Below are 24,376 nucleotides of genomic sequence, written 5' to 3'. Positions count from 1 at the left end.
CACTGAAGCAGTATAAAGACACAAATCAGAATACAATGGCTTCACAGTAGTTTCTTTCCACTGTAGTATCAGTAAAAAAAAAACAAAAAAAAAACTGTCAAACATATTAATACAATATTCAAATGGCCACACTATTTTCTACCAAAGGTGGATCCATGTATGTGTACGGCACGTTCACAGTGCTGTTTCTGGCTTTGATGTCTGCACTTATCATTTGAAGCTCTCCTTGAAAATCTTTTATCAGCTGGCAGGGAATCTTGTCACTAAAATGCTCTTCTGGGTAGCAGCCAAGGGGAACCTGATGAAATCAATGATACATTTCAAAATAAAAGAATTCTAAAATAAGTGAAATAATTTTTGCAATATAGTGTAAAGGTGCAGATACAGCTGCAGAAGGGTTTTTTCAATAGCTTAAACAATGTGGCTTGCTCATAATATATAGTATAAGTCTACTTTACACAAGTTGAATATCATCAGATGTGACTTAAGTAATGTTTCATCAAGTCTAAATTACTTACAAAGTCAGAGGACTGCTTGCTGAGTAGCCACATGGTAGCCATGCCCTGCACTGTTGAGTTGATGTCAGGAAACGTCTGCAGCATCGTTTCTTCACTTGTTGTCCCCTTTGTGGTGGGTGGAGGCCGTTGTAGGGTGATGGGAGTGTTGGGCATCCAGCCACCATAGTCGTACTACAATAAATAGACAATTTAAAAATTTCAGACTTTTCAATTGCTGATAAAATGATGTTCAGGCCAAACAGTAAAATACTACTTTGATTTAGTCTGTATCAGTTTGATATTTAACCTATTGAATGGACTGCCATGAAATGTATTCCATATGTTCATCGGTTGGACCTTTTCTAAAGGCTCACTAACAGTTCTGAAAGTCAGACTGGATTTTTTTACTTTTCTTGAGCTCTGAGAATGATAAATGGTAAATGGACACTTATAAAGTGCTTTTGTCCAAAACTGCTTTACAATGTTGCCTCTCATTCACCCATTGACACATGCTCTGCTGCCAGGCAGGATGCATCTGACCCACTGGGAGCAACAGCGTCTTTCCCCAAGACACAACAGCACATAGAAAATTGCATCAACTTATCAACCCATTTCCTAAAAATAACATCACTATGAATGATGATCCCTGTAAATTCACCTGTCCAGAGTTCACAGCTGAGTGCTGGCATGAGCCGGTGAAGATCACCATGGTGACAAACTTGACCAACTCAGGCACAGTGTCAAATCTCTGTGGAATTCCTGAGAATCAGAGAGAATTAACTGCATTACTTAAAGATTATTATTATTATTATTATTATTTTTTGTCCTTGCCACAGCGGATCATTGTCCGCTGACTGTGCTTGATTTGGCGCAAAACCTGTGCCAAATCAAGCACAGTTTTTACACCGGATGCCTTTCCTGACGCAACCCTCCCCAATTTCTACTGGGCTTGGACCGGCACTGCACAGCTGGGGAGGGGAATGGGCTGTTAGGGGCTCAGTGTCTAAACTGCATTACTTAAAGATGCTGTCATGTAATTTCGACGATTGAGTTAAAGTTGGATTTGCTGTGGTATTACAACAGTACACAAATGTGAACACCAGTGCAAACATCCTACAAATGTGTGTCTTTCTGTAGTGCTCACCTGTGCCTGCTTGGGAAAGGAAGCCATGTTCAAAAATGTCCCCAATCCATTTCTGCAGCTCAGTGTCTTGTTGGACCTCGGTGTCATTCTTGTAATAGTAGCTGAGTATTCTGTCCACAAACCTATGAGAAATGTAGATATGTAAAACCTATTCAAACTGTAGTAGTAAAAAGGTAATATAATAACCATTCTATTATATTATATTATTTACAGTATTGTACTACACATCATCACAACATGTATGATTTTCAAATATATTATAAATTAAAGGACATATAACTAAAACTCCTTATAATACCTGTAAATGATTTCCCAAAGTCTGAGTCCATCATCCCTGTAGAAGAAGTTTGGTACATCTTCCAGTCCATGCTCAGCAATGTCCTCTGGGATACAGAGGGAGCTGTAGGTCACCGATGACAATGATCCCTTCAGAATTGTGAACATAGCCTCTCCACCAGATGCTGCAAACTAGGGTACAGACAAACACATCCAGAATATATCCAGAGAATAATATTATTCACAGTATTGGAAAAATACATTCCTTATGCAACAGTGTAGTAATGTAATGCAACCGCAAGGGGGCACAAGCCTGTGTCTTCTTGTGCCAGTCCCAAGTCTGAATAAATGCAGAGGGTTGCTTCAGGAAGGGCATCCGATGTAAAACACATGCCAAATTAAACATGCGAATCATGACAATGACTTCCATACCAGATCGGCTGGAGCCTGGGTTAACAATGACCGCCACCGGTGCTGTTGACCTACAGGGTACCGGTGGAAATTGGACAACTGTTGGTCGAAGACAAAGAAGGAGGGGAGGAAGGTGTGTTCGTATGCAGAGAGAGAAGAGGAGCTCTAAGAATGTAGGACTGACATTAGGGACTTTGAATGTTGGGACTATGACAGGGAAGGCTAGAGAGTTAGTTAACATGATGCAGAGAAGGAAGGTGGCTATACTGTGTGTTCAGGAGACCAGGTGGATAGGTAGCAAGGCTAGAAGCTTACGAGCAGGGTTCAAGTTGTTCTACCATGTTCTACCCATCACAGAATGTGATGGGCAGGTTTGGTCTTCAGGACAGAAACGCAGAAGGACAGATGGTGTTAGACTTTGCAAAGAGGATGGAAATGGCTGTAGTGAACACTTTCTTCCAGAAGAGGCAGGAACATAGGGTGACATATAAGAGCGGAGGTAGAAGCACTTAGGTGGACTACATCTTGTGTAGACGTTGTAATTTGAAAGAGATCAGTGACTGTAAAGTATAGGTAGGGGAGAGCATAGCCAGACAATACAGGATGGTGGTGTGTAAAATGACGCTGGTGGTGAGGAAGATTAAGAGGACAAAGGCAGAGCAGAGGACGAAGTGGTGGAAGTTGAAAAAGGAAGAATGTCGTGTAGTTTTCAGGGAGGAGCTGACACAGGCTCTGGGTGGTTTGGAGGTGCTTCCAGATGACTGGACCACTACAGCTAATTTGATCAGCGAGACAGGTAGGAGGGTACTCGGTGTGTCATCTGGAAAGAGGAAAGAGGACAAGTAGACTTGGTGGTGGAATGAGGAAGTTCAGGAGTGTATACAGGGAAAGAGGTTAGCCAAGAAGAAGTGTGACACTGAGAGGACTGAAGAGAGTAGACAGGAGTACAGGGAGATACAGTGTAAGGTGAAGGTAGAGGTGGCAAAGGCCAAACAAAGAGCACATGAGGACTTGTACTTGCTGGGTTGCACACTAAAGAGGGAGAGGTGGATTTGTACAGGTTGGCCAGACAAAGAGATAGAGATGGGAAGGATATGCAGCAGGTTAGAGTGATTAAAGATAAGGATGGAAATAAATTTACAGGTGCCAGGAGTGTGATGAGAAGATGGAAGGAGAACTTTGAAAAGTTGATGAATGAGGAAAATGAAATGGAACGAAAAGTGGAAGAGGTGACTGGTGTGGAGCAGGAAGTAGCAAAGATTAGTAAGAGTGAAGTGAGGAGGACGTTGAAGAGGATGAAGAGTGGAAAGGCAGTTGACCCTGATGACATACATGTGGAGATATGGAAGTGTCTAGGAGAGGTGGCCGTAGACTTTCTGACTAGTTTGTTTAACAAGATCTTGGAGAGTGAGAGGATGCCTGAGGACTGGAGGAGAAGTGTACTGGTGCCTATTTTTAAGAACAAGGGAGATGTGCAGAGCTGTGGACACTACAGAGGAATAAAGCTGATGAGCCAAACAATGAAGTTGTGGGAAAGAGTAGTGGAAGCTCAGCTAAGGGCAGAGGTGAACATTTGTGAGCAGCAATATGGTTTCATGCCTAGAAAGAGACAACAGATGCAGTTTTTGCTTTGAGGATGCTGATGGAGACGTACAGAGGTCATAGGGAGTTGCATTGTGTCTTCGTAGATTTAGAAAAAGCGTATGACAGGGTGCCGAGAGAGGAGCTGTGGAATTGTATGAAGAAGTCTGGAGTGGCAGAGAAGTATGTTTAAGAGGTGCAGGATATGTATGAGAGCTGTAAGACAGTGGTGAGGTGGGCTGTAGGTGTGACAGTGGAGTTCAAGGTGGAGGTGGGTGTGCATCAAGGATCGGCTCTGAGCCCCTTCTTGTTTGCTCTGGTGATGGACAGACTGACAAATGAGGTTAGACAGGAATCTCCATGGACTATGATGTTCGAGGATGACATTGTGATCTGTAGTGAGAGCAGGGAGCAGGGAGCAGGTGGAAGAAACTCTAGAGAGGTGGAGGTCTGCTCTGGAAAGGAGAGGAATGAAGCTTAGCTGCAGCAAGACAGAATACATGTGTGTGAATGAGAGGGACCCAGGTGGAACGGTGAGGTTACAGAGAGCAGAGGTGAAGAAGGTGCAGGACTTTAAGTACTTAGGGTCAATGGTTCAGAGCAACGGAGAGTGTGGAAAAGAGGTGAAGAGGTGAGTGCAGGCAGGTTGGAACGGGTGGAGAAAAGTGTCAGGTGTGTTGTGTGATAAAAGAGTATCAGCGAGAATGAAAGGAAAGATGTTCAAGATGGTGGTGAGACCAGCGATGTTGTTTGGCTTAGAGACAGTGGCACTGAAGAAAAGACAGGAGGCAGAGCTGGAGGTAGCAGAACTTAAGATGCTGAGGTTCTCTTTGGGAGTGACGAGGATGGACAGGATCAGGAATGAGGACATCAGAGGGACAGCTCATGTTAGATGTGTTGGAGATAAAGTCAGAGAGGCCAGATTGAGGTGATGTGGACATATTCAGAGGAGATATGGTGAATATATTGGTAGAATGATGCTGAGGTTGGAGCTGCCAGGCAGGAGGTTTAGAGGAAGACCAAAGAGGAGATTTATGGATGTAGTGAGAGAGGACATGAAGTTAGCTGGTGTGAGAGAAGAGGATTCAGAGGACAGGGTTAGATGGAGGCACATGATTCGGTGTGGCGACCCCTGAAAGAGAACAGGCTAAAGGAAAAGAAGAAGAAGAAGATGTAGTTTTAAAAGCGCTTTCTAATGTTGCTTCTCATTCACCCGTTCACACCGATGGCAGTAGCTGCCATGCAAGTTGCTCACCTGACCCACTGGGAGCAACTTGTGCAACAGTGTCTTGCCCAAGGACACTGACATGTAGTCGGGATCGGGAATCGAACCACTGACCCTGTGGTCCGTGGACAGTTATCAAACAATTAGCAATTAGCATAGTCTGTGTGCAGGTAGTGCTCATGGGAAACGGAGCATCATAGTGTTGCATTGCCATTATTTCAGATGGCTTTATATAGAAAATTCAAACCAATGTGTAAAGCAGGAGTGACTGTGTTACCCACATTTGGCTGGTGTTAATGTCAAGCTCTGCTTCAGAGATCTGGTGGAGTCCATGCCGTGATGGTTCAGGGCTGTTTTTGGTGGCAAAAGGGGGACCTAGTCACTATGGGGCAGGTGGTTTAAATATAAATACTATTAATTATTATGAAATTTATGATAAATGTTTGCTAATAATCCTCAATGTCAGATGTCACTTAATTGTCGAGAATTAATTTCTTTAGCTCTGGGAAACCTGCACCACCTCATCCACCCATTCCTCAAAAATAGCTTCAGCTACACCTTCAGCCAGGCATATGCAAAATCAGTCAGCACAAAAATTGTTTTGGCAACTGCTCGGCTACAGGAGGAGACATGTTTGTTGTTTTAGAAAGTGTGTTTTTCAGTTTGATATTTTAAGAGGAACTTAGCACTCCCACGGAATCCTTCCCCCTAGAGGAATTGTTAGTCAACTGCTGGGCTGCAGGAAGAAACATGTTTGTTGTTTTGGAAAGTGTGTTTTTCAGTTTGATATTTTAAGAGATAGTTTACATTTACATTTTACATTTACATTTAGTCATTTAGCAGACGCTTTTATCCAAAGCGACTTACAAGTGAGCTACAAGGCAAGCAAGGAGAAAACTTCAAAGCAAAGTCCTATCAGAAAAGTGTTCACATTTCACGAGATGCAAGTGTGAGAAAGAACATAAAAGTCGTTTTTTTTTTAAATAGATTTAAGTGCATAGAAGGATGCAGAAAAGTTGTTTTCAGCTGTTTTTTGAATATTGGGAGTGAGTTTGCTGAGCGTGCAGAGTTTGGTAGCTCATTCCACCATCGTGGGATCATTGCAGTTTTGCTTGGTGTTTTGCTTGAAGTAAACTGCTGGGCTGCAGGAAGAGACATGTTTGTTGTTTTGTAAAGTGTGTTTTTCAGTTTGATACTTTAAGAAGCAATTCCCACTTCCACTGAATCCCTTTCACATAGACATCAGAGCAAACTGTTAATTTTAGAACACTTTTCAATGTCTTTTTCAGTGCTGGAGGGAAGCAGACTTTCACAAATAAGACTGTATACAGAACTTTTTCTAATCTATTCTACTCCATCGGTGTATTTTTTCTGAGAAAAATACTTCACACACACTGCACTGCATTGGTTGAATTTTTACACTGAAAGACTAATTTCTCTAGCCCTTTAAAGCAAATTCATGATTTTGGATTTATAATTCAAATTGATTTGTGTTTTAGTCACATTCATCTGTCAGCTTGTCAAATCTGGATATGGTTATAGGTGGAACTTTTTTTTTTACATAGCTCAGGGTCAGAAAGGAATCAATGAACTGTTTTTCTTAAGAGAGAGAATTCATGGCTTTTATTTAAATATAGTCACAGTCAAAATTATTCAACTCTGATTATAAATTGGGTGTTTTGGCAGAAGTACTGACTATTGCACTCAAAATGTTTACCTTTCTGAACAGGATCCCACATAAGCACTTCTCAAAAACACCTGAGGTAACTGATCAGGGGCTTCATTAGTTGCACCATGCTTGAGATAAAACTTCTTGGTACCTTGTGGAGCCATTTCTAAACAACTGCAGATTCCTAGATTATCAGTTCACACAACTGAACTGTACATACTGAAAAGTGATTGGGAGGTGGGACCATGTTCCATAGTGTTAAAAAAACCCCAAAACAAACAAAAAAAGACCAAAACTCTCTAACGCAGCTCTAAAGACATTGGTTCAGATTGTCAGAAACAACCCAGATACCATCATGGCCCATCCTGCCATGAACTTGTTGCCATGAACACTGGTGTCACTTTCTACAGTCAAGTAAGTTTTACATCATCCTATAGTGAACGGCTAACGGACCTAATAGATTGCACAGAGTGGATGGAGTTCTTCCTGCACACGTTCGCAACACACTTCTAACAGGACAACTGTACACATCACAGCTAGTTGTGGAATAGACAACGCAAGCGTTTGAAAATAACTTTTCAAATTCTCGGGGGTCTGTGCCACGAAACCAACAAATTCAGTTGAGCTCAATTAATTCTGCCCAGAAGGTTCAATATCCAACCAGAATTCTGCCACAATCATTTTAATTTTGAGCTTGTTTTGATGTCAGAAAACCCCAAGGGGCCTAAACCCGTTGGACTGGATTGTTGGTTTATTGTTTATCAAGGATGTATGTTGTACAATAACTTTGCCTCAGCACAAGAATCTTTTACTGTTGCCAGCTTAATTAAACAGTTCACGTAAAAAACGACATTGGTAAACAACGTTTCACGATATGAGTCGACCGTTTCTACTTTCAAAGTCTAAGTGTCGATTACGTGCAGTATTCTCAAAAGCTTTAATAAAACGGAAATGTCTTAGGAATATTTTTTATTTTGAATATCTGAATAAGCTTAAGTATACAACTACTGCTACTGTATCAAGGACCATGATAGTACAGTGCGTAGTTAGTTTGCCCCACAACATCCAGCCAGTAGAATGTATATCATTGCACTTCTTTGTGAACTCAGCTTTTACCCTGAGGAGCAGCTCTGTCAACCTAGACAATATAAGCAAAGGCTTTAGCTGGGTTTTGATTGGCAGGTAGCTAAATACACACACATATAGAGACACATATATACTGGCCTGCTTGCTCAGGCAGCACGTATGACAAATTGGAAACGATACAGAGAAGATTAGCATGGCCCCTGCGCAAGGATGACATGGGGCGACTGTAGCTCAGTTGGTAAGGCAGTTGACCATTGACAACAGGGTCATAGGTTTGATCCCTGCTCCTGGCTACATGTTGAAGTGTCCTTGGGCAAGACACTGAACCCCAAGGTGCTCCCGGTGAGTAAGGTGAGCTCCTTGCATGGCAGCCACAGCCATCGGTGCATGAGTGTGAGTGTTTGAATGGGTGAATGGGAGTCAATATTATTGTAAAGTGCTTTGGATAAAAGCGCTATATAAGCGACTATTTAGAGGCATCTGATGCAGTTTGAGGACCTCACCCTGTAGATGCAGTGTAGAATTCCTGGTTCTGTGTGAAAGAGAAGTGGATCTCAGAGGATGTTCTGCCTTCTTGCAGTGAGGTTCTCCATACACATCCCAACCGGGAAAAACGAGAAGAGCAAACTATACAGTGTCTACAGTAGATACTAGGGACTAGTTTTAGAATATGTAAGTAAACTACACTTCATAAATATTCAATGCGGCATCTTATACAATATCTCTACCACAGAGGTAGTAAAAATACACAAGCTCACTACTCGCTCCACTTGAAATAAAACTTACCTGAAATACAAAAGTATAGAGACTAAGTCAGAGGAATGATTCTGATGCTGTTTATAACATGAATGCTAAAGTCCAGATTTAGCTAACAACCTCTAAAAGGTGGAAAGTGTGGCAAAGAAAAGTTATTATTAGTATAGTAAATGTAGCATTAATCCAAATAATCCAGTACATTTACTGGAAAAACATTAATTTCATGTAGCCTCTGCAGAAAGATGCTAAATGTCCCAATGTGTTTATCTAATCCATCTGGGATCACTGAATATACTGGCCTGCAGTGCCACAAGCCACAAGAGAAGTTATATATCCATATTAATCAGACAATTGTCTGCCACCTTATTAACTTCAGTTTTCAGTGTGGGAAAAGACAGGATTTGAATGCAGATTGCTTACTGGCAAATATGTGGGCTGACAGCTGCGGAGGCACATATTTTCTGGTACTTATTGTTAGAGACTAGTCGATAATTAACATTCTGGAAAACTAGTGTAACCACAGCAGCTTCAAATATATAGAGGCAAGGCTAGTTATAGATTAACAATACTCAGCACTGTAGGTCCCAAAACTTGCCCGAACTGCCTGCAGTCAATCACAAAGACAGGTTAATGTTAAGGCTGCAATATGTCAAGTGGCTTCTAGCTATGAGGAGAAGTTCAGTGTTGCTTCAAGTATAAGTTTGCATCAGTGTAGTGGAGCTTGCAGGGCCCCATCTCTCCTGCTTGTCTTTTGTGGAAAATCAATACCACAGAAGAAGTTAGATAACCAAATTCCATCACGCTTGATCCCACTCTGAAGTAATGCGCCTTAACTGTCAGTGATGCAGTGGTAGTCAGGAAAGTGGTAGTTGTTTCCCCTCAGGTGATTTTACTTTTACCTTGGCAGGGAACCACAATGCTTCTCAGATAAGTGGGAGATTTTGTTTGTTCAGCTCTATCAGAACCAGTTTTCTAGGACAGGTGGAGCAGGAACAGTAGCAACAGTCAACTTTGGGTCGGAAGACACCTAATGAAAGTAAACCTTAAAGCTATAATACATTTTGCAAATGAAGCTAGCGATGTTATGAGACTTCATATCAATTTACTCTGCTCTGCACAGCCCTTCAGGTATTAGTCAATGTCAAATTGAAATAAATGAGAATGCTGCAAACCTTACAACTCAAACAGAAATCACAGAAATTCTCTGATTATTACAAGACAAAGCCTCACTCCCTGCACTGGTGCCAGTGAGTCTGGCTGTAAAGGAGGCATCAACATAAAACAAATAAAATATTTGAAAAGGTTACAAAACCAGCTTTACATATTAATGTTAGAGTTAAAGTGTTAGTTTTAAGCACATGTAACAACAACAAAGATTTACAATGAAATCCAATTATTTAAAAATTGTTTTAATTAAACAATAGTGACATGATAGTAGCCTATTTCTATGACATTGCAAACACAGCAGAATACAGACATAACTCAGTGACTTGTAAACAGCAAATACTGTTAGCAAAAATCACCAAATGCACAAATATTTGTATTATTTATCTTCTCTCTCTCTCACACACACACTTTATACACTTCCCTATATCAATTGGCTCAGAACAGAGACATTCAGTAGGATATTTGGTCACACGCAGCTCAGTTTCTAGGTGATTTAAAAAAAAAGCCTGCCATAGGGGTTTTGAAAGAGGTAGTAAAATAAATGCCTTGTAAGTATGGAATAAAATACAGCTGGGTTAAGAGGGAGAGCTTTTCAATGCAATTTTTGCACCACCTAGAATGTGTAAAAAGTTTACATACAATGATTAAATTGTTTTGTTTTTTCATTATTTTAGTATCAGTTCATTAGGCAATTTACAGTCTTTCCACTTTTTCCTTTTGGGGCTGAGAAATGGGGTCAGATCTGAGGGGAGGGGACGGTCAGCAGTCCAGTGGGCTTCAACTTGTTGATCCCTCCATCCAGGATGCAAACACGTGGGAAATTTACCTTGACCAAGTGTGTTGCAAACTGTGCAGAAATAGAAAAAAGAAAAAGAAAAGAGGGTTATGACCTGGATCAGACTCACACCAACCAGGGTCATGTTGTTTTCCTTGCTCAGAACCCTTGCAGTGGCAGTGCTTGAGAAATAACATCTTTACACAATAAAAACTGTTCAGCAACATGTAAACTCCTTGGCATATTAATGCTTCATGTAAAAGGAGTTTGAGACTGAGGAAATAAAAATTATCATTAGTTTCATCCATGTTGCTATCCCAGAACAACAAAACCCAATTTGTGTGCTTAAGTTGATGACTGTTTTTAAGCACACGTAAAAAAAAAAAAATACTTAAATGCCTGGGGAAAAACCTAGCATGAAGAATCAGCCTTAGTTTTGAATCACAATGGGGCTTAAATGTTAAAGGTTCACAGTAAAGCCTGACGACACACTGAGTGGATTCATTGCTTTGCCTCAGAGCTAATCATAATGTCACTAGCGCAGTGCATATACTGTAGATGTGAATGGCATTTAGGCACTACTAAGCACTTTCAGTTGACCTTTCATTTTAGGACAGGAACAATTAAAGGTTTGAATTACTGAGGTTTATCATACAATTTGTGGCATTTAAGGCAAAGGTTTCGTCAAGGTGAGATCTGTGGAAATGATCATAGTAATAGTAATACTTAGAATACTACTTAATGCCTGTGTGATGATGAAAATGATAATAAATTATATTATTTGATACTTTAATGTCTGTGTAAAACAACACTGATTACCAAAAAGAAAAAAAAAAAAAATTCTTCTCAATTGAAAAGTCTTTTCAAATGGTAAGTTTTATAGCCCTTTCTTTTACATATATACAAGTTTATTTAGACAGATGTTGGTGCAAAATAATCATTTTGATTCTACACAGAAGTGTAAAGAAAGCAGCAGTTTTTGTAAATGTACATATATTGAGGTTGTACCAGTTTTAATCAAATTTAATATGATATATGCATTATTAACTGACGTGCAACACAATATACCACTGAGGCTGATGGGAATGTGTAAGGCCACTGTGTTGCTTTGACATAGTGATTAAACAAATTAGGTCAAATTTAATAAAAGTTTTATGTGTGTTTAAGTAGTTTTTATCAGAATTCATGGTACAGTCGTTCAGAAATTGCCGGTTTCATCAGGGAACAATACTGTCAATCTCTAGACAAGTCTTCATGACAATCAATCTAATAGTTCAGTAATTTCTGACTGACAATCTGAGAATATGGCACTATGATTTCACTGTATTCTCCTTAACTAACTTTTCATTCAGTTTGTACTTCAACCGTGAGTTGCTTTGAATAAAAGCCTCGCCCCAAATCGGTAAATGTAAATTTATCGTTCATTTTTATTGTCAATTTTCTATAAAGCACATCAGACTGCATGAACCTGTATGAAAGGCGATATATCTGCTGTTCAAAGGGAATGCTTTTGCCAACAGCATTTATTACAGTCAGCATGCCAAGTCATAAATTCAATCCAATAAAATATTATAGTGTTGTGTGTTAATTCATGTGTTTTTATTAGCACACTTTCATAGCCTGCTGTAAACAGCACGCGTATTGGTATGCTGCATATGTGTACTGTACGTGTATATGTGTGAGTGCTTTCTCACCATAGCAGCACTCTTCATGGCATGGCTAATGACCACAATGACACGTCCTCTGTAGTTCTGAAGGATTCCGGTTGCAGGACACTGCACCAGCTCACCATCAGGGCCGAACGCTGTGCTGAAGGGAATGTTGATGCTGCCAGAAATATGGCCTCTGCTGAAGCTAGAGGCAGCCAAGTTAGGGAGCACAGCTTTGAACTTGTAAGGTGAGAAGGAGATTAGCCTCATTTAAATTACCGTAGCAACTTAACTTTCTTAAGAACTATAAAATCCTTGAATGGCATGGATACAATAAACAGTATGATATCAAGTCAGTTTAATGATGCCTCAATTACAGTGCATTTACTACTTATCAAAGTGTCTCCTAAGAGGTAAGAAGAACAAAGAGTAAGAGATATTACTATGAATATGTGATAAGGATAATCATGATAAAACAAAGAAGACAACTTATTGAAAGATGTGCTAAAAAAGTGAGACATTACTGTGTTCACCAAACCATACAAGCCACCGGAAGAACACATAAAATCTGAATATACATAATGTTGCGTTAATTTTCCACCAGCTGAAAAAGCCTAATGCTTTAAATTTGGGCCTAGGAATTACAAGAGGCACATGCCAGTTCTTCTACAGACAGCTAAATCTAGATTGCTCTGATTTACTCCACAGAGGTCTTAATTTAATCCACTTTTTGTGAGCGCAGACACTCACAACAGAGCTTTGCCTAAGATCAAGGGTTACCAAATCCTATGAAAGTGGTCAAATCCCTTTTGTCCATGTGAGTTAGCCTGAGGAATGTCTGTTTATGAGCAGGCTCCAGTGTAGTAATTTGGCTGGAGGAACTATCATTTTAAAATCTTTAGACTATCCACTAATCCTTATTGATTATGGCTCGTTAACTCCTTTAGACAATTATCTTTCCACTGATGAGGTGAGGGGCAAGACTCGCTCCTTTGGTGCTTTGGAGGTTTTATAGGCAGAATTTTCTGGGACACTACAAATATACAACATACTACAAATATAAATAAAAATTAACCATTTTCAAAAAACAAAATTAATTTCAATTATAACATTTTAGCATTATGCAAAGCTATGTAAAAGATGGATACAGAGGTTACTGATCAGGCAAGCAATTGATATTTTCATTTTTGGATGGATTGAAAAAGAAATATAGGCTTTTAAAAATCACATTGGGCTTAAGAAACTGGTGAAGTTTCTCAAACATCTATAAAAACACTTTGCAACCTTAGGTTTCCTATAAGAATAGTTACTTGTAACATTTAGTCACTGGAGATACATGGTTAATCTTAGAGAGCACATCACAGTGCTCACAAAGAAACTGGTATACTTACTTATGGTTAAGCTCAACAAAAAGTCTTTGTACACAGCTATTTTACCAAAGGGAGAATTAAAAACTGAAAACAAAAAGCCGACCATGTAAAAAAAAGAGCCAAAAGAGCAGATGGATGCTCTTCAGATTGAAAGGCTAATCTCCACTTCTTTATGCCTCTTCTTCTCAGACTGGAGGATGTAGTGGGGCAGCCTGGTGGATATGATGGGCCTATACCTTTACGGTCCATCATATAAGGAGACTGCAGAATCCAGCAGGATGTAACTAAAGTGGAATATCCCACCTGAATATGTCACCACTTGCCTTAGACAGGAAACAAGCTATTCTACTCTGAAATTGAACCATAGGCTCAAACTGTCACGCACGAGGTCAAGAGGGAAGATTGACATCACAGTCACTGTGGGGGAAAAAAGCTTCCTGCATGCGTACCTAAAACGGTGTGCAAACTGTTTACTGTGATGCCTTAACCTTGTACACATATTTTATGAGTGAGTGAAATGTAAAATAATAATAATAATAAAAGACTAATGTTTTATGAGTGAGTGAAAACATGGTCTTTATCAGCAGTTTAAAATCGGCATGACTTTTTGTGCCAAAGAGGTACAGATATGAGACTAAATAAAGAGGTGATGAAAACAGCTGTGTGCCCAGTTGACAATGGGTATTTATTTATTTATTTTTGTCCTTTTAGCTTATCCTGTAAGTACAGGGTCGCCACAGCCGGTCATTTGTCCGCATGTTGATTTGGCACAGTTTTTACGCCGGATGCCCTTCCTGACGCACCCCTCCCCAATTTCTACTGGGCTTGGGACTGGCACTGCGCGGCTGGAGATGTGGGTGGGCTGTTGTGGGTTCAGTATCTTGCCCAAGGACACTTCGACAAGTGGTCGGGAAGAGTGGGGCGTAAACTTCTGACCCTATGATCGGTAGGCGGCCACTCTACCAACTGAGCCATTGCCGCCCCAGAGTTGACAACGGGTATGGGTGCACCTGAATTATTCTTCATTATCTCCACTGCAGAGCCAATACAAGAAAACACAAATAGAGTAATCCCTAGTACATTGTACGTAGCATAAACCAACACAATGTTTTTTTGTCTTTAGGACCCACATTCATCATCTGGAATGATGGTTATGATATAGAGTTTGAAAATGCATTAACTCAAATGTAATGACTTTATCTTGAATGAATGAAATAAAACATTAATGATGTATAGATTTAAAATGTCTGAGGAATTTTATGGCGTAAAGTTTAAAAACTACCTGTCTAAACAGAATCAGCTCAGTGTAAAGTTGTAAGCTGTACTAATCACAAAAAGTCAACCTGGCTCGTTGCAAGTATAGGAAAGTAGTATTGCCTGTAGAGGAACTTGGTGGTGGGTACTTCAAAATATCTAACCTGCAGTAAACTTGTCACTTACAGCACTGAATGGGACATTTTCTAGGTCTTTCCAAAACAGTATTTTTCTAAAATCCAAAATTTTCCTGTGATACAGACCAAATTGTCCATTGTGTGGTTTGCAATCAACTAGCCCAGCAATTTATGCTTTGTTCAGCCAGACCAAGCTCTCCAATGTACAGTCAGTTTGAGAAAAGGACTGGGTCTGACCTCTCAATTAGAAAATATTGATATTTCACCACATTAAGTAGAGAGGGAGTGCAATTAGTGCTGCAGTGAGAGCTAGGAGATTGACACAACCTAACGACATACAAGACGGATTTGATTAGAAGCAGTGTGACTTACAACTCTGAGGAATATTGATGTTAGTCATCTAAAAAAAAGAAGAAATAATGACTGAAAAACATAAAGACAATAATTCAAATAAAGGATACTCCTCTACATTGCGGATGTCAACAGCCACAATTTTGGGTTTGCTAGATTTGGTCCTCTTGTTTGGCCCGGCCAATGACAGCTCACAGAGGTCAATTAAGTCCTCCGCTGAGATCCTGGGGGATACTTCTGCTTTTAGGTCACACAGTGGCAAAGGTTCCCGAGACTACAAGACAGGTCACAGGAAATGAGATCAAGTGGGAAAAACATTACAGTACAGGCTCTGAAAGGAAATATATATTCAATAATGAAATATAGATATGCAAATACTATTTATTGACATGAGCGGGACAGAAAGAATAGTGTGAGTCTGGACATGATTGTTCCTGAAACCAGTGAATAATGCTGAATACCGTTCATGTTAAACAGACGTCTTCTGTGCTACTGAGACTTGAGACTGTTTGTCTTACATCTCATAATAGTATAACATTATGTTCAAACATAAAAATAGGTGTTGCTCCTCAGAAAGCACAGACATTGCTGGCCAAAACATGGTCAATTGCCAGTATCCACCTGCCCTGCCAACTAGGTTCATTAAAGCACTCAGCCAGAGGCATGGCTGTAGGACACAGAACCCTGGTCTGTCACAATGAGCTACTTTTATACTTCTATAATTCATATATTCCCCGAAACATTTTTCACAACAAAATGTGAGTGTGTTTCTCAGTCCGTTCAAAAAAGTAAGCAAACAAATATGCTGTGATAATAAGTGGTCCTTTAGCAGTCTGGCACTTCTAGTCATTGATATGCAAATTAAATTGGGAAGATCTATCTATGAATTTCAGCACACCGTGTGAAAGCCATTTACAGAACAGCGAAGGTCCAGCTGCAGGTTGAGTTGGTTAAGTGCCAAGGTTCTGCCATCCATAAAATAAAATGTTTGAAAGCAGCTAACTGTATTGGCTAGCTGAACAATCCTCCACCCACCCAACAGTGAAGAGGTCGGTATTGCAAAGCAGAAATTGTGAGTCCCTTAAGATTTTTTTAAATTATTTAAGTATTTTATATTTAATAAAAAATATATATATTAAAATATTTGAGACCCGTTAAATGAAGGCATTAATATACTGTGTTTGTTTAATCCAAGGTGCACAATGTGGGCTTTTAACAAAGTTAAAGTACTAGCCTATAAAATACTGACTTATTTATACTGTAGGTATGACATTACTGGAATCCCTGCCTCACACATACATGACATTTTTTAGCACAATATTTGCCTCTGCTCTATATACAGTAGCAGTGGTTCTCATTTCTGGTCTTCAAGGACCACTAATCTGCTTGTTTTCCAGCTACCCACAGCTGATTGATACCAATTTACTTTGTGTTTTCAATCTCCTTCCTCGTTTGAAACGTAATATTCCACCGTCTGATTGAGTAAAAACACCTGATGCTGGTAATCAGGAGTGAGTAGTTGGAAAACAAGTGCTGTAGGGATCCTTGAGGGCCAGGATTGAGAACCACTGCTCTGTAGAAATACATCTATGAAGGTGCATCTTCACTTTGCTTTATCAACACAGTGCATCGTTTTTAACAGACAGTATTATTTTGGTCTCTTGAACAATCTACAGAGAGCTTGACAATTGCTATTTCTGGAGACATGACAGAGCATGAGCAGAGTCATGATCTACATATTGATGATGTCATGATTCATGATTCATGATTCATGATGCCGAATAACACTTGAAAGGGGTGTAATGTTTTTTTGTCAATTTTATTTACCCTTATGGAGAAAATTGTACAACTGAGGTAAAGAGTTCAATGTGAGACTAACCCAGAGTGTGACTACCAAGGAATACACCTGTTGAGTAAACTCTGTCTGTGTAGAAAAAAATAGCTGTAAAATGACGGTTATCTTTCCAATAACTTAGTTGCAAGAGAAGAAAGAAGAACTAGAGAAGGAAGTGTATTTATGGTTTTGTTGAAAAATATATTTTCATATACATTTTTTCAAACAATGTGTCTAGGAACTTAACTGGCCTGCCTACAATGCAGCCATATTGCCACATCATAAAGTGAAAATATGACATGTTATATATGAAATGTTGCGAAGTTCTATATAAAACAACAAAGGGTGTTAGTTAAATGAGTGTTGTTAAACTAAGAGGCAATGCAGCATAGTGGTAAATGTCCCCCTGTTCTAAATTCTTTGAGACACACTGCCAGCATAAGGTTTGAAATAATGTAAAAATATTTTTAAATAAAATAAAGTTTTACATGATTTGCAAATTAATTTAAAATTTAAAATACATTTTCCCACCTTTTTTGGAAATAGGATTTTATATTGCAAAGCACAAAGTGCTTTTGATATCATGTCACTGTCCTGTCCTGTCCAAAACATGTAAGCTTGAATTGAAAATTTCCTGCATGATGATGCCAGCAGTGTGCGAGATATGAAATATTCAAAACCAGAAAAAAAACGACGAGCTTTCAAAATCACCCAGAGTACCCCGAGTAAATATACCTGTTTTTGTGTTTTGTAATATGCTTCCACTGAGATTCATTTGTCACCATAGTTTGGGTTTAGGCTGTGGACAACAGTCTTCCACTGGATTGTACAGTTTTCTATTATGACACCTACATAGAACTAAACAGGCTTAGGTAATAAGTAAATAGGTAATAGGTAAATTTTGTCACACAGATATATCTATACACATACAATGCCCTGGCAGACATCGTGTAGGTGAAATATGTGGCCTGTCATTGCCTCAGGCTGGAGGAGCACTGTGCGGTGACTTAAATGTCACGATGAGCAGTGTGCACCTGCTGAGAATGACTTAATGACACTTTCACATTTCTGTGCCTGACAGTGAAGAGCCTTAACTAGAGCCACAGAAAAGCAGAAACAAATCCTCTGCAGTGGTTTGTATGCGTCTTCTCACTAATGCATGTGCTACACAGATGTCAATGAGTCCTTATCACTTCACATATGGAACTGGGGCACTACAGTGACGTACAGCTTGGATAAAGGGCCTTGACAAGGTCAGTCTATAATTTTAAAATGCCTGTAGACTGGGTTTGTAACTGTGGTGATTTTTTTACATATCTGTCTGTGTGGTATTTGAACATAATTTCAAAAACAAAAACAGATGCCAAGTCTGTAGTCAAATGGAGAAAAAGACCATAATTGAGGCGATGATCTGAGAAAAACGCTGACAACAAATACCACTAAAAGCGACCCCACACAGTAATTTGCACTATGAAATGAAGAATCCTCACAGCTTTTCACGTACTTCTGTTTTAATATTGGCAACACAGCAGGTTTGCTCCTCCATTAATGATTGTACTTGAAAAGAGCAGTACAAGTAGCTTCCTTAACAAAACAAATAAAAAAATAAAAAATCAGCGGTATTTTTGCTGACACAACATGGAATTTGAGTCCGGATGTAAACTTTGACAAGGGAATTACAGCGGCTGAAACATAATGCTGCTTTTGTGTTGTGTAAGCAACTTGTTTTGTGATGACTGAAAACGTTTATTTAGTTCAGTTATACTAAAGTACTACGCGAAAAAAAAAAAAAAATCTATGAAGACCTTTAACATAGCTAAAAGTGTGAACAGCATTCTGAAGTCCAAAGATAGGACTTTACAAAAGCCTTGAAGTAAATCCATACTCTGAAGCATACATGGTTAAGTTTTGTTGAGAATGTTGTGAGACAGCTGCTTCATATTTTCAAAAACACGTTATTTAATAAGGTGCAAACTAGAACGATACAAACAAAACAGCCAGAAGCACTTTGACAGCGATTGTAGGAAGGACAGACTTTATTCCTTAAGCTGACCCTTTGGCACTAATGTTAAATCTCAAAAGATAAAATAGTCACACTCACGTGCTGCAGCTTATGGAGTTAAAGCCGACCACATGTTTTGCTGATTTTCTGCCTATCAAGAGGTCGTATCCAGTGTATCAGGCTTTCTTGCAGTTTTGAGAGCATCTGCTGCAGTGTGTTTAACAAGCTGCATAACTCTTAACTGTAAACAGTGCAAAATGTATTTCAGGGGGTTTGTGTAAAAATTGCTTTATTTACCCTATACTGTACAGAGATGTTCGCACAATTAAGTCTAAGACCTGATAAAGTTAAAGGATGACTTTGCTGATTTTCAACTATCTTCTTTTGGTTCTAGTTTGAGTAGTACATGTACATAAACTCCATTAAACTTCCCTCTGAGTTCCCTACATTAAAATATCTCCCTACATTTAGGTGAAAAATGCCTCCAGATGCCATCATTTGGAGGAACCTTCAGTTCAGATTATGTCATCTTGTTACTTTTCCTATGGAGTTTGTTTCCAGAGCTCCCCAAGATGACATCATCTGAACTCCTAATGATGAAAACTCCTCTGGGTGATGTCATCTGGAGGAGATTTTCAGCTAGAAGCAGAGAAATATTTAAATATAGGGAAGTCAGAGGGAAGTTTAAAAGCATTAATGTACATTTACATCCTAAACTAAAGCCAAAGAAAGGAAGTTGTAAATTAGTGAAGTTGTCATTTAAGTCTTAGTGAGTGAAAGCTTAGACCAGTTTTAGTCATTTAATTCCAAACTAACACCATGCCTCTTTCTGTAAAAAACAGTGACTAAAAGCATAAATGTATTACATCCCAGTTCTAAAATAGACAACCAACATGGGAAATCATTTAGATGTTTATAACTTACTGCTCAAAAGCTGCTCAGCCTTGGCTGCCACTCACTTATGCAGCCTTCTGAGGAGCATTTTTATAGATATGAACACCATTATTTTATTTTATAATTTTGTATCAGTTTTTCTATTTTTACTTTCTCTTATTAGTGACTGAGAAACACGAGCTTGTTTTCCCCTATTCACTCTCTCAGACCAAGCAGGCTAGACAGCAGCTGTCCAATGAGATGGATGCCTGTTTACTACAAGGGCTGAGAATCTGCTGACAGAGCCTCACGTTCTGTTGCCAAGAGAGGGGCAATAGGGAGACGTGACAAAAACATACAATACTGTATATTCATCAGAACTGGATTAGCCATATCACTTTCAGAATATTTTTGGGCAGTCTAAACACTGTAGACCCCTACAACAATTGGTAGAACTGCCTGTATGCCTGCAGTTCTATATGTATAGAATAAAAGGGATCAGAGCACCTTTTATGCCACAACTTAGTTGGTTGTTTAAAACAAGCCTAAGATGGTGGTTTTAGGCTTAGTTTTCTGGAACTGCTGTTTTGTGGGACCAGTGTGTTTATCCACGTGTGGCCCCGGACTGTAGCTGCAATTTAAGTTTTAACTGTTTTATTCAATCATGTATTAAAAAACAAGTGCATATTATTTCAAGCCTACCTAACAACAATAGCCTGGTGCCTATATTTTTGTAACAGGTTTTGTTTATTGTAATGTTTTTATTATTGTTTTTCTTCATACATTTTAGTCTCGTAAAAACACAGTAACATCCTAAACAAGTCCTTTCAAACAGTCCAATTGGCCAGGTTATTCTCATTAATGGGTGTTTTCCTATTGAACTTATACAATATACAAACATTCCCAGGCTTTAAATGTGAAACTCAACTCTTATAATAATGAGTAGCAACCGTTATTATTAGGTCATAATTTGACTTTTCTTTCTATTTTCTTCTCTCCAGTCATACTGTACATGGTTTTGTGTGTACTGTATGCGTGTCTCTTTGCTCTCTTCAGCGATGAGATGACATTTTGACACAGTGCACTCCTGTCTGAGTGTTTTCTGAGGAAGAGGTGGGACGCAGATAGATGTGGCCATGGATCAATGCCACCTCACATACGAATGAGCCTCGGCTGAATGAGAAAGATTACAGCAATCACTTGAGCACACAGCAGATAGGGCTGACAAGAGTGTTTGTGAGCTTCCTGGACATGGTGCATTCAGGTGTGAAAGGCAAACAGGGCTGTGCCAAGAAAAACTAAACAAAGACAAAAGGCCTTTGTGAAAGATAGCATCACATCAATAAACACTTTTCAAAATTAAGTATAAACGATTTCAAGGCAGGTTTGTTATAAATAGTATTTGCTATGTGTTTATTCTATAATTACAGATAAATTCCACTGTATCTCTATTCGTCCATCATGCAACATCTAGCACTTTGTTCTCTGTGAACTAAATGCACTTTGCTTCTAACAAAACCCTCCAGCAAATTATTTAATTTAATATAATGTATTATGTTCATTGCAAAGCAATTTGAAATTTAATAGGGTTTTTTAAATTAAGGGTTACTTTATTTATGCTGACTTATTTAAAGTAGAATAGAAACTTTTTATTCTGGTGAAGAGGTTGCATTTCAAAGCAGTCAACATTTTCCCCATTAGCAATTAAATAGTGATTTTGACATGCACTGTGTCAGGAAAAGAAACTGTGACTGCTGATTCCTAAACAACTCGTTTTAACATGGAAATTTAATGCAGTTTTACAGGCCTACTGAAGTCATGCCCCTTCTGTACAAATCGTATGAATATTGAACAGATAAGGTATTGGGTAATGTGTCATGACTCATCCTTTTTGCAAATCAGAAAAAAAAAAAACACTGGAAAAAGCAGAGCAGGATAATAAATAGCTTATAAAGGTTTAGAAATAAAAATCACGCATCTTGTCAGAACAGAACCTGACTGTATTGGTGGTTCTAAATATGATCTAGAAAAAGACCCAACGGTTTTAAACAACTTTCTTACACGATAAGACAAACCATACATGGTTTGTAAAGGACATTTGGACTGACGGCATTTTTAGGTTTACATTTGAAATTGATCTTGGGGAGTTCTACCTTATTATAAAAAACGTTTGAAGTGTGATATAAGAGCAATTAATTAATTGACATTTGAAGATATGACACTGACATTATTATGATATTGTAATAAAGACCATCGATACTTCCCTTCACTTCCACTTTCCTTTTAGTCATGTTAGGACCTCAAAAGTGATACGATGACTTCCTGATGACAGTGACTATGGTTGTCACTGTTTATTCTGCAACTCATGATGAGTAAGTTCAGACTAAGTTCACGACTTTGAAAAGCAGAGATTCTTCATTTCAAATTTGATCTCCAATTCCTGAAAGTGTGCAGTGTTTGTGTGTGTGTGAGATTGTGTGATGATTAAAACTGACCAGGTCTGTCTTGGGCATGTCCTGATAGTCAGATGAGTAATATGTTCCCGTTTTTCCAAAGCCGTTGTCATTAACAACCTTTGGAGGCTGTGCATGTTGTCGGTATGTAGCGCTCTTTGGAGTCCAGCAGAAAAGGTTGATAGATTCACGAACACACCGCTCAATGTCAATTTCTGCACAACAAAAAGAACATGAGAAAATTATGAAAATGATAAATGGAGTGGTTCTTAATGTATTTCTTCATTTCTTTTAAACAGTTGTAATTTTGAAAACTGTTGCTGAAATAAGTAAAAAATACAAGCTCTATTAAATTATTAGCAAAATAAGCCATGTCAAATCCTCATAAAATCTTTTATTTAATGACATAAAACCACCAGATAGTGTTTGTTAATGCTGTGACCCCTCTCCCTCTCTCTCACTCCCTCTCCCTCCCTCGTCACTTTGTCACTACATCCTGTAAATCAACCTGATCATTATAACACACATTGGTATAATAAAGACGATTCTTCTATTTGTCAACCTCATAACAACATTTCACATAAAACTTTTACTTTTAGTTACAGACTATAAATTACCATTGAAAATATAAACTGCATCATATGAATGAATGGGAAAAAAAAGTAGGAATAAACCATTGAAAAGCATTACCATAAAAAATATTGTTATTTCCTCCCTTGAATCAGATACAAAATATAGGAGTTTATGTAAATGTAGTGTTGGAGGTTTGTTTTGCAGAAAAAGAAGACTGACATTAGCATTTTTTTTTTTTACCATAAGCAGTATTAAGTAGCCATCCAAAAGGAGCTCCATAGGATAACTGTCCCACAATTACGGTAGTTTTTAGTGCAAAGCAAAACTCCTTCTCTTCCCTCTAATGGCCCTCTAGCACCATTCATCCTTCTGCTTCTCACGTTAGAATATAGAGGATTAGGGACCAGGGGCTCACTGGATTAGCCGAGGATTTGGGTAAATTAGGAATTCTTTCCTTCACACTCTTTCACACTGACAGCCACTCTCTTTCAGTCCCCTTTTTGTGGATACAAACAGGTCTGGTTAATGAGCACCCCTCGGTATGACCTGCACCTAAACCAAGCACATGTGAAATTAGTGGCTCCAGGTTAAGGGGTTGTCAGCTCCCATTTGCTAGAACCTCACAGATTCAGTTACAAGTTTCATTCCACTGAAAAACACACCGGTGGTCTGAGATTCCTAACGGACATGCTCACAGGCAGTGCAGGGAGACACATTTTCCTTCCCTGGGGCGAAAAATGGTGCATGCATTCTGTCCTCCTGCTAAAAGAGGCAGGGATGAGGAAGAGATTGATAGTGGCTTTAACAAGCCCTGGGCTCAGCTGGGTATTCCATGGCAGCCAATTCTGTTATGAAGCTATTTTTCTATTTAGTGTACCAAAATTACATTTTAGTAATTATGTAGAGGTCTTGATTGTGGTCTGTGACTTTGCCACAAATAGTAGAATAAGACAATTAGATAAGAGCAACCTGGGAGCTTTGTGGAATTGAACAGGTGTGCCAAGGGAAAAGAAAATAGGGCTGGGAATTTACTGAATTAAAAAGAGCCTCTTGAAGCATGCAGCAGCAGCTGAATGGTTATAGTGCATGTCATCATTCCACCCTAGCGTCCAGCTATAGACGTATGCTGCATGTCACACCAACTCACTTCTCCTACATTTCCTTTCTGCCTGTCCACTTGGACCTATCAAATAAATGCAATAATACTAAAAAAGCATAAATAATGATGACATTCGTAACATCTGGTGGGGTTGGTCGGGTCTTGAGTGCTGTCCTCTACACAGAACCCTAAGC

The 24,376-nt window shown here is 39.0% G+C and overlaps 2 protein-coding genes and 1 pseudogene across 3 annotated transcripts in view; 1 reads left to right on the top strand and 2 right to left on the bottom strand.

Annotated features, from left to right (window-relative positions):
• LOC137123190 (hydroperoxide isomerase ALOXE3-like) lies at positions 1 to 5,218 on the bottom strand. Its single transcript, XM_067496549.1, has 6 exons — positions 5,165 to 5,218; positions 1,940 to 2,109; positions 1,642 to 1,763; positions 1,156 to 1,256; positions 519 to 689; positions 1 to 298 (listed from the first exon to the last, which is right to left on the bottom strand). The coding sequence occupies exons 1-6, from the start codon at positions 5,216 to 5,218 to the stop codon at positions 119 to 121; spliced, it is 798 nt and encodes a 265-aa protein (XP_067352650.1). The 3' UTR covers positions 1 to 118.
• Positions 5,219 to 8,031: 2,813 nt separating this feature from the next.
• LOC137124717 (U6 spliceosomal RNA) lies at positions 8,032 to 8,129 on the top strand (annotated as a pseudogene).
• Positions 8,130 to 10,033: 1,904 nt separating this feature from the next.
• The window catches only part of tbck (TBC1 domain containing kinase), a 33,113-nt gene continuing 18,770 nt past the window's right edge, over positions 10,034 to 24,376 (bottom strand). Inside the window, exons 23-26 of one of the 2 annotated variants that reach the window (XM_067497609.1) lie at positions 22,553 to 22,725; positions 15,459 to 15,622; positions 12,282 to 12,441; positions 10,034 to 10,659 (exon numbers count right to left, since the gene is read on the bottom strand). In XM_067497609.1, coding sequence (XP_067353710.1) covers positions 10,549 to 10,659; positions 12,282 to 12,441; positions 15,459 to 15,622; positions 22,553 to 22,725 — 608 coding nt within the window. In that variant the 3' untranslated portion in view covers positions 10,034 to 10,548. The other variant, XM_067497610.1, reaches the window with a different exon arrangement.

Source organism: Channa argus, chromosome 3, assembly GCF_033026475.1.
Source record: "Channa argus isolate prfri chromosome 3, Channa argus male v1.0, whole genome shotgun sequence".
In the NCBI taxonomy this organism is placed as follows: domain Eukaryota; kingdom Metazoa; phylum Chordata; class Actinopteri; order Anabantiformes; family Channidae; genus Channa; species Channa argus.
This window is presented reverse-complemented; position numbering and strand designations above follow the sequence as displayed.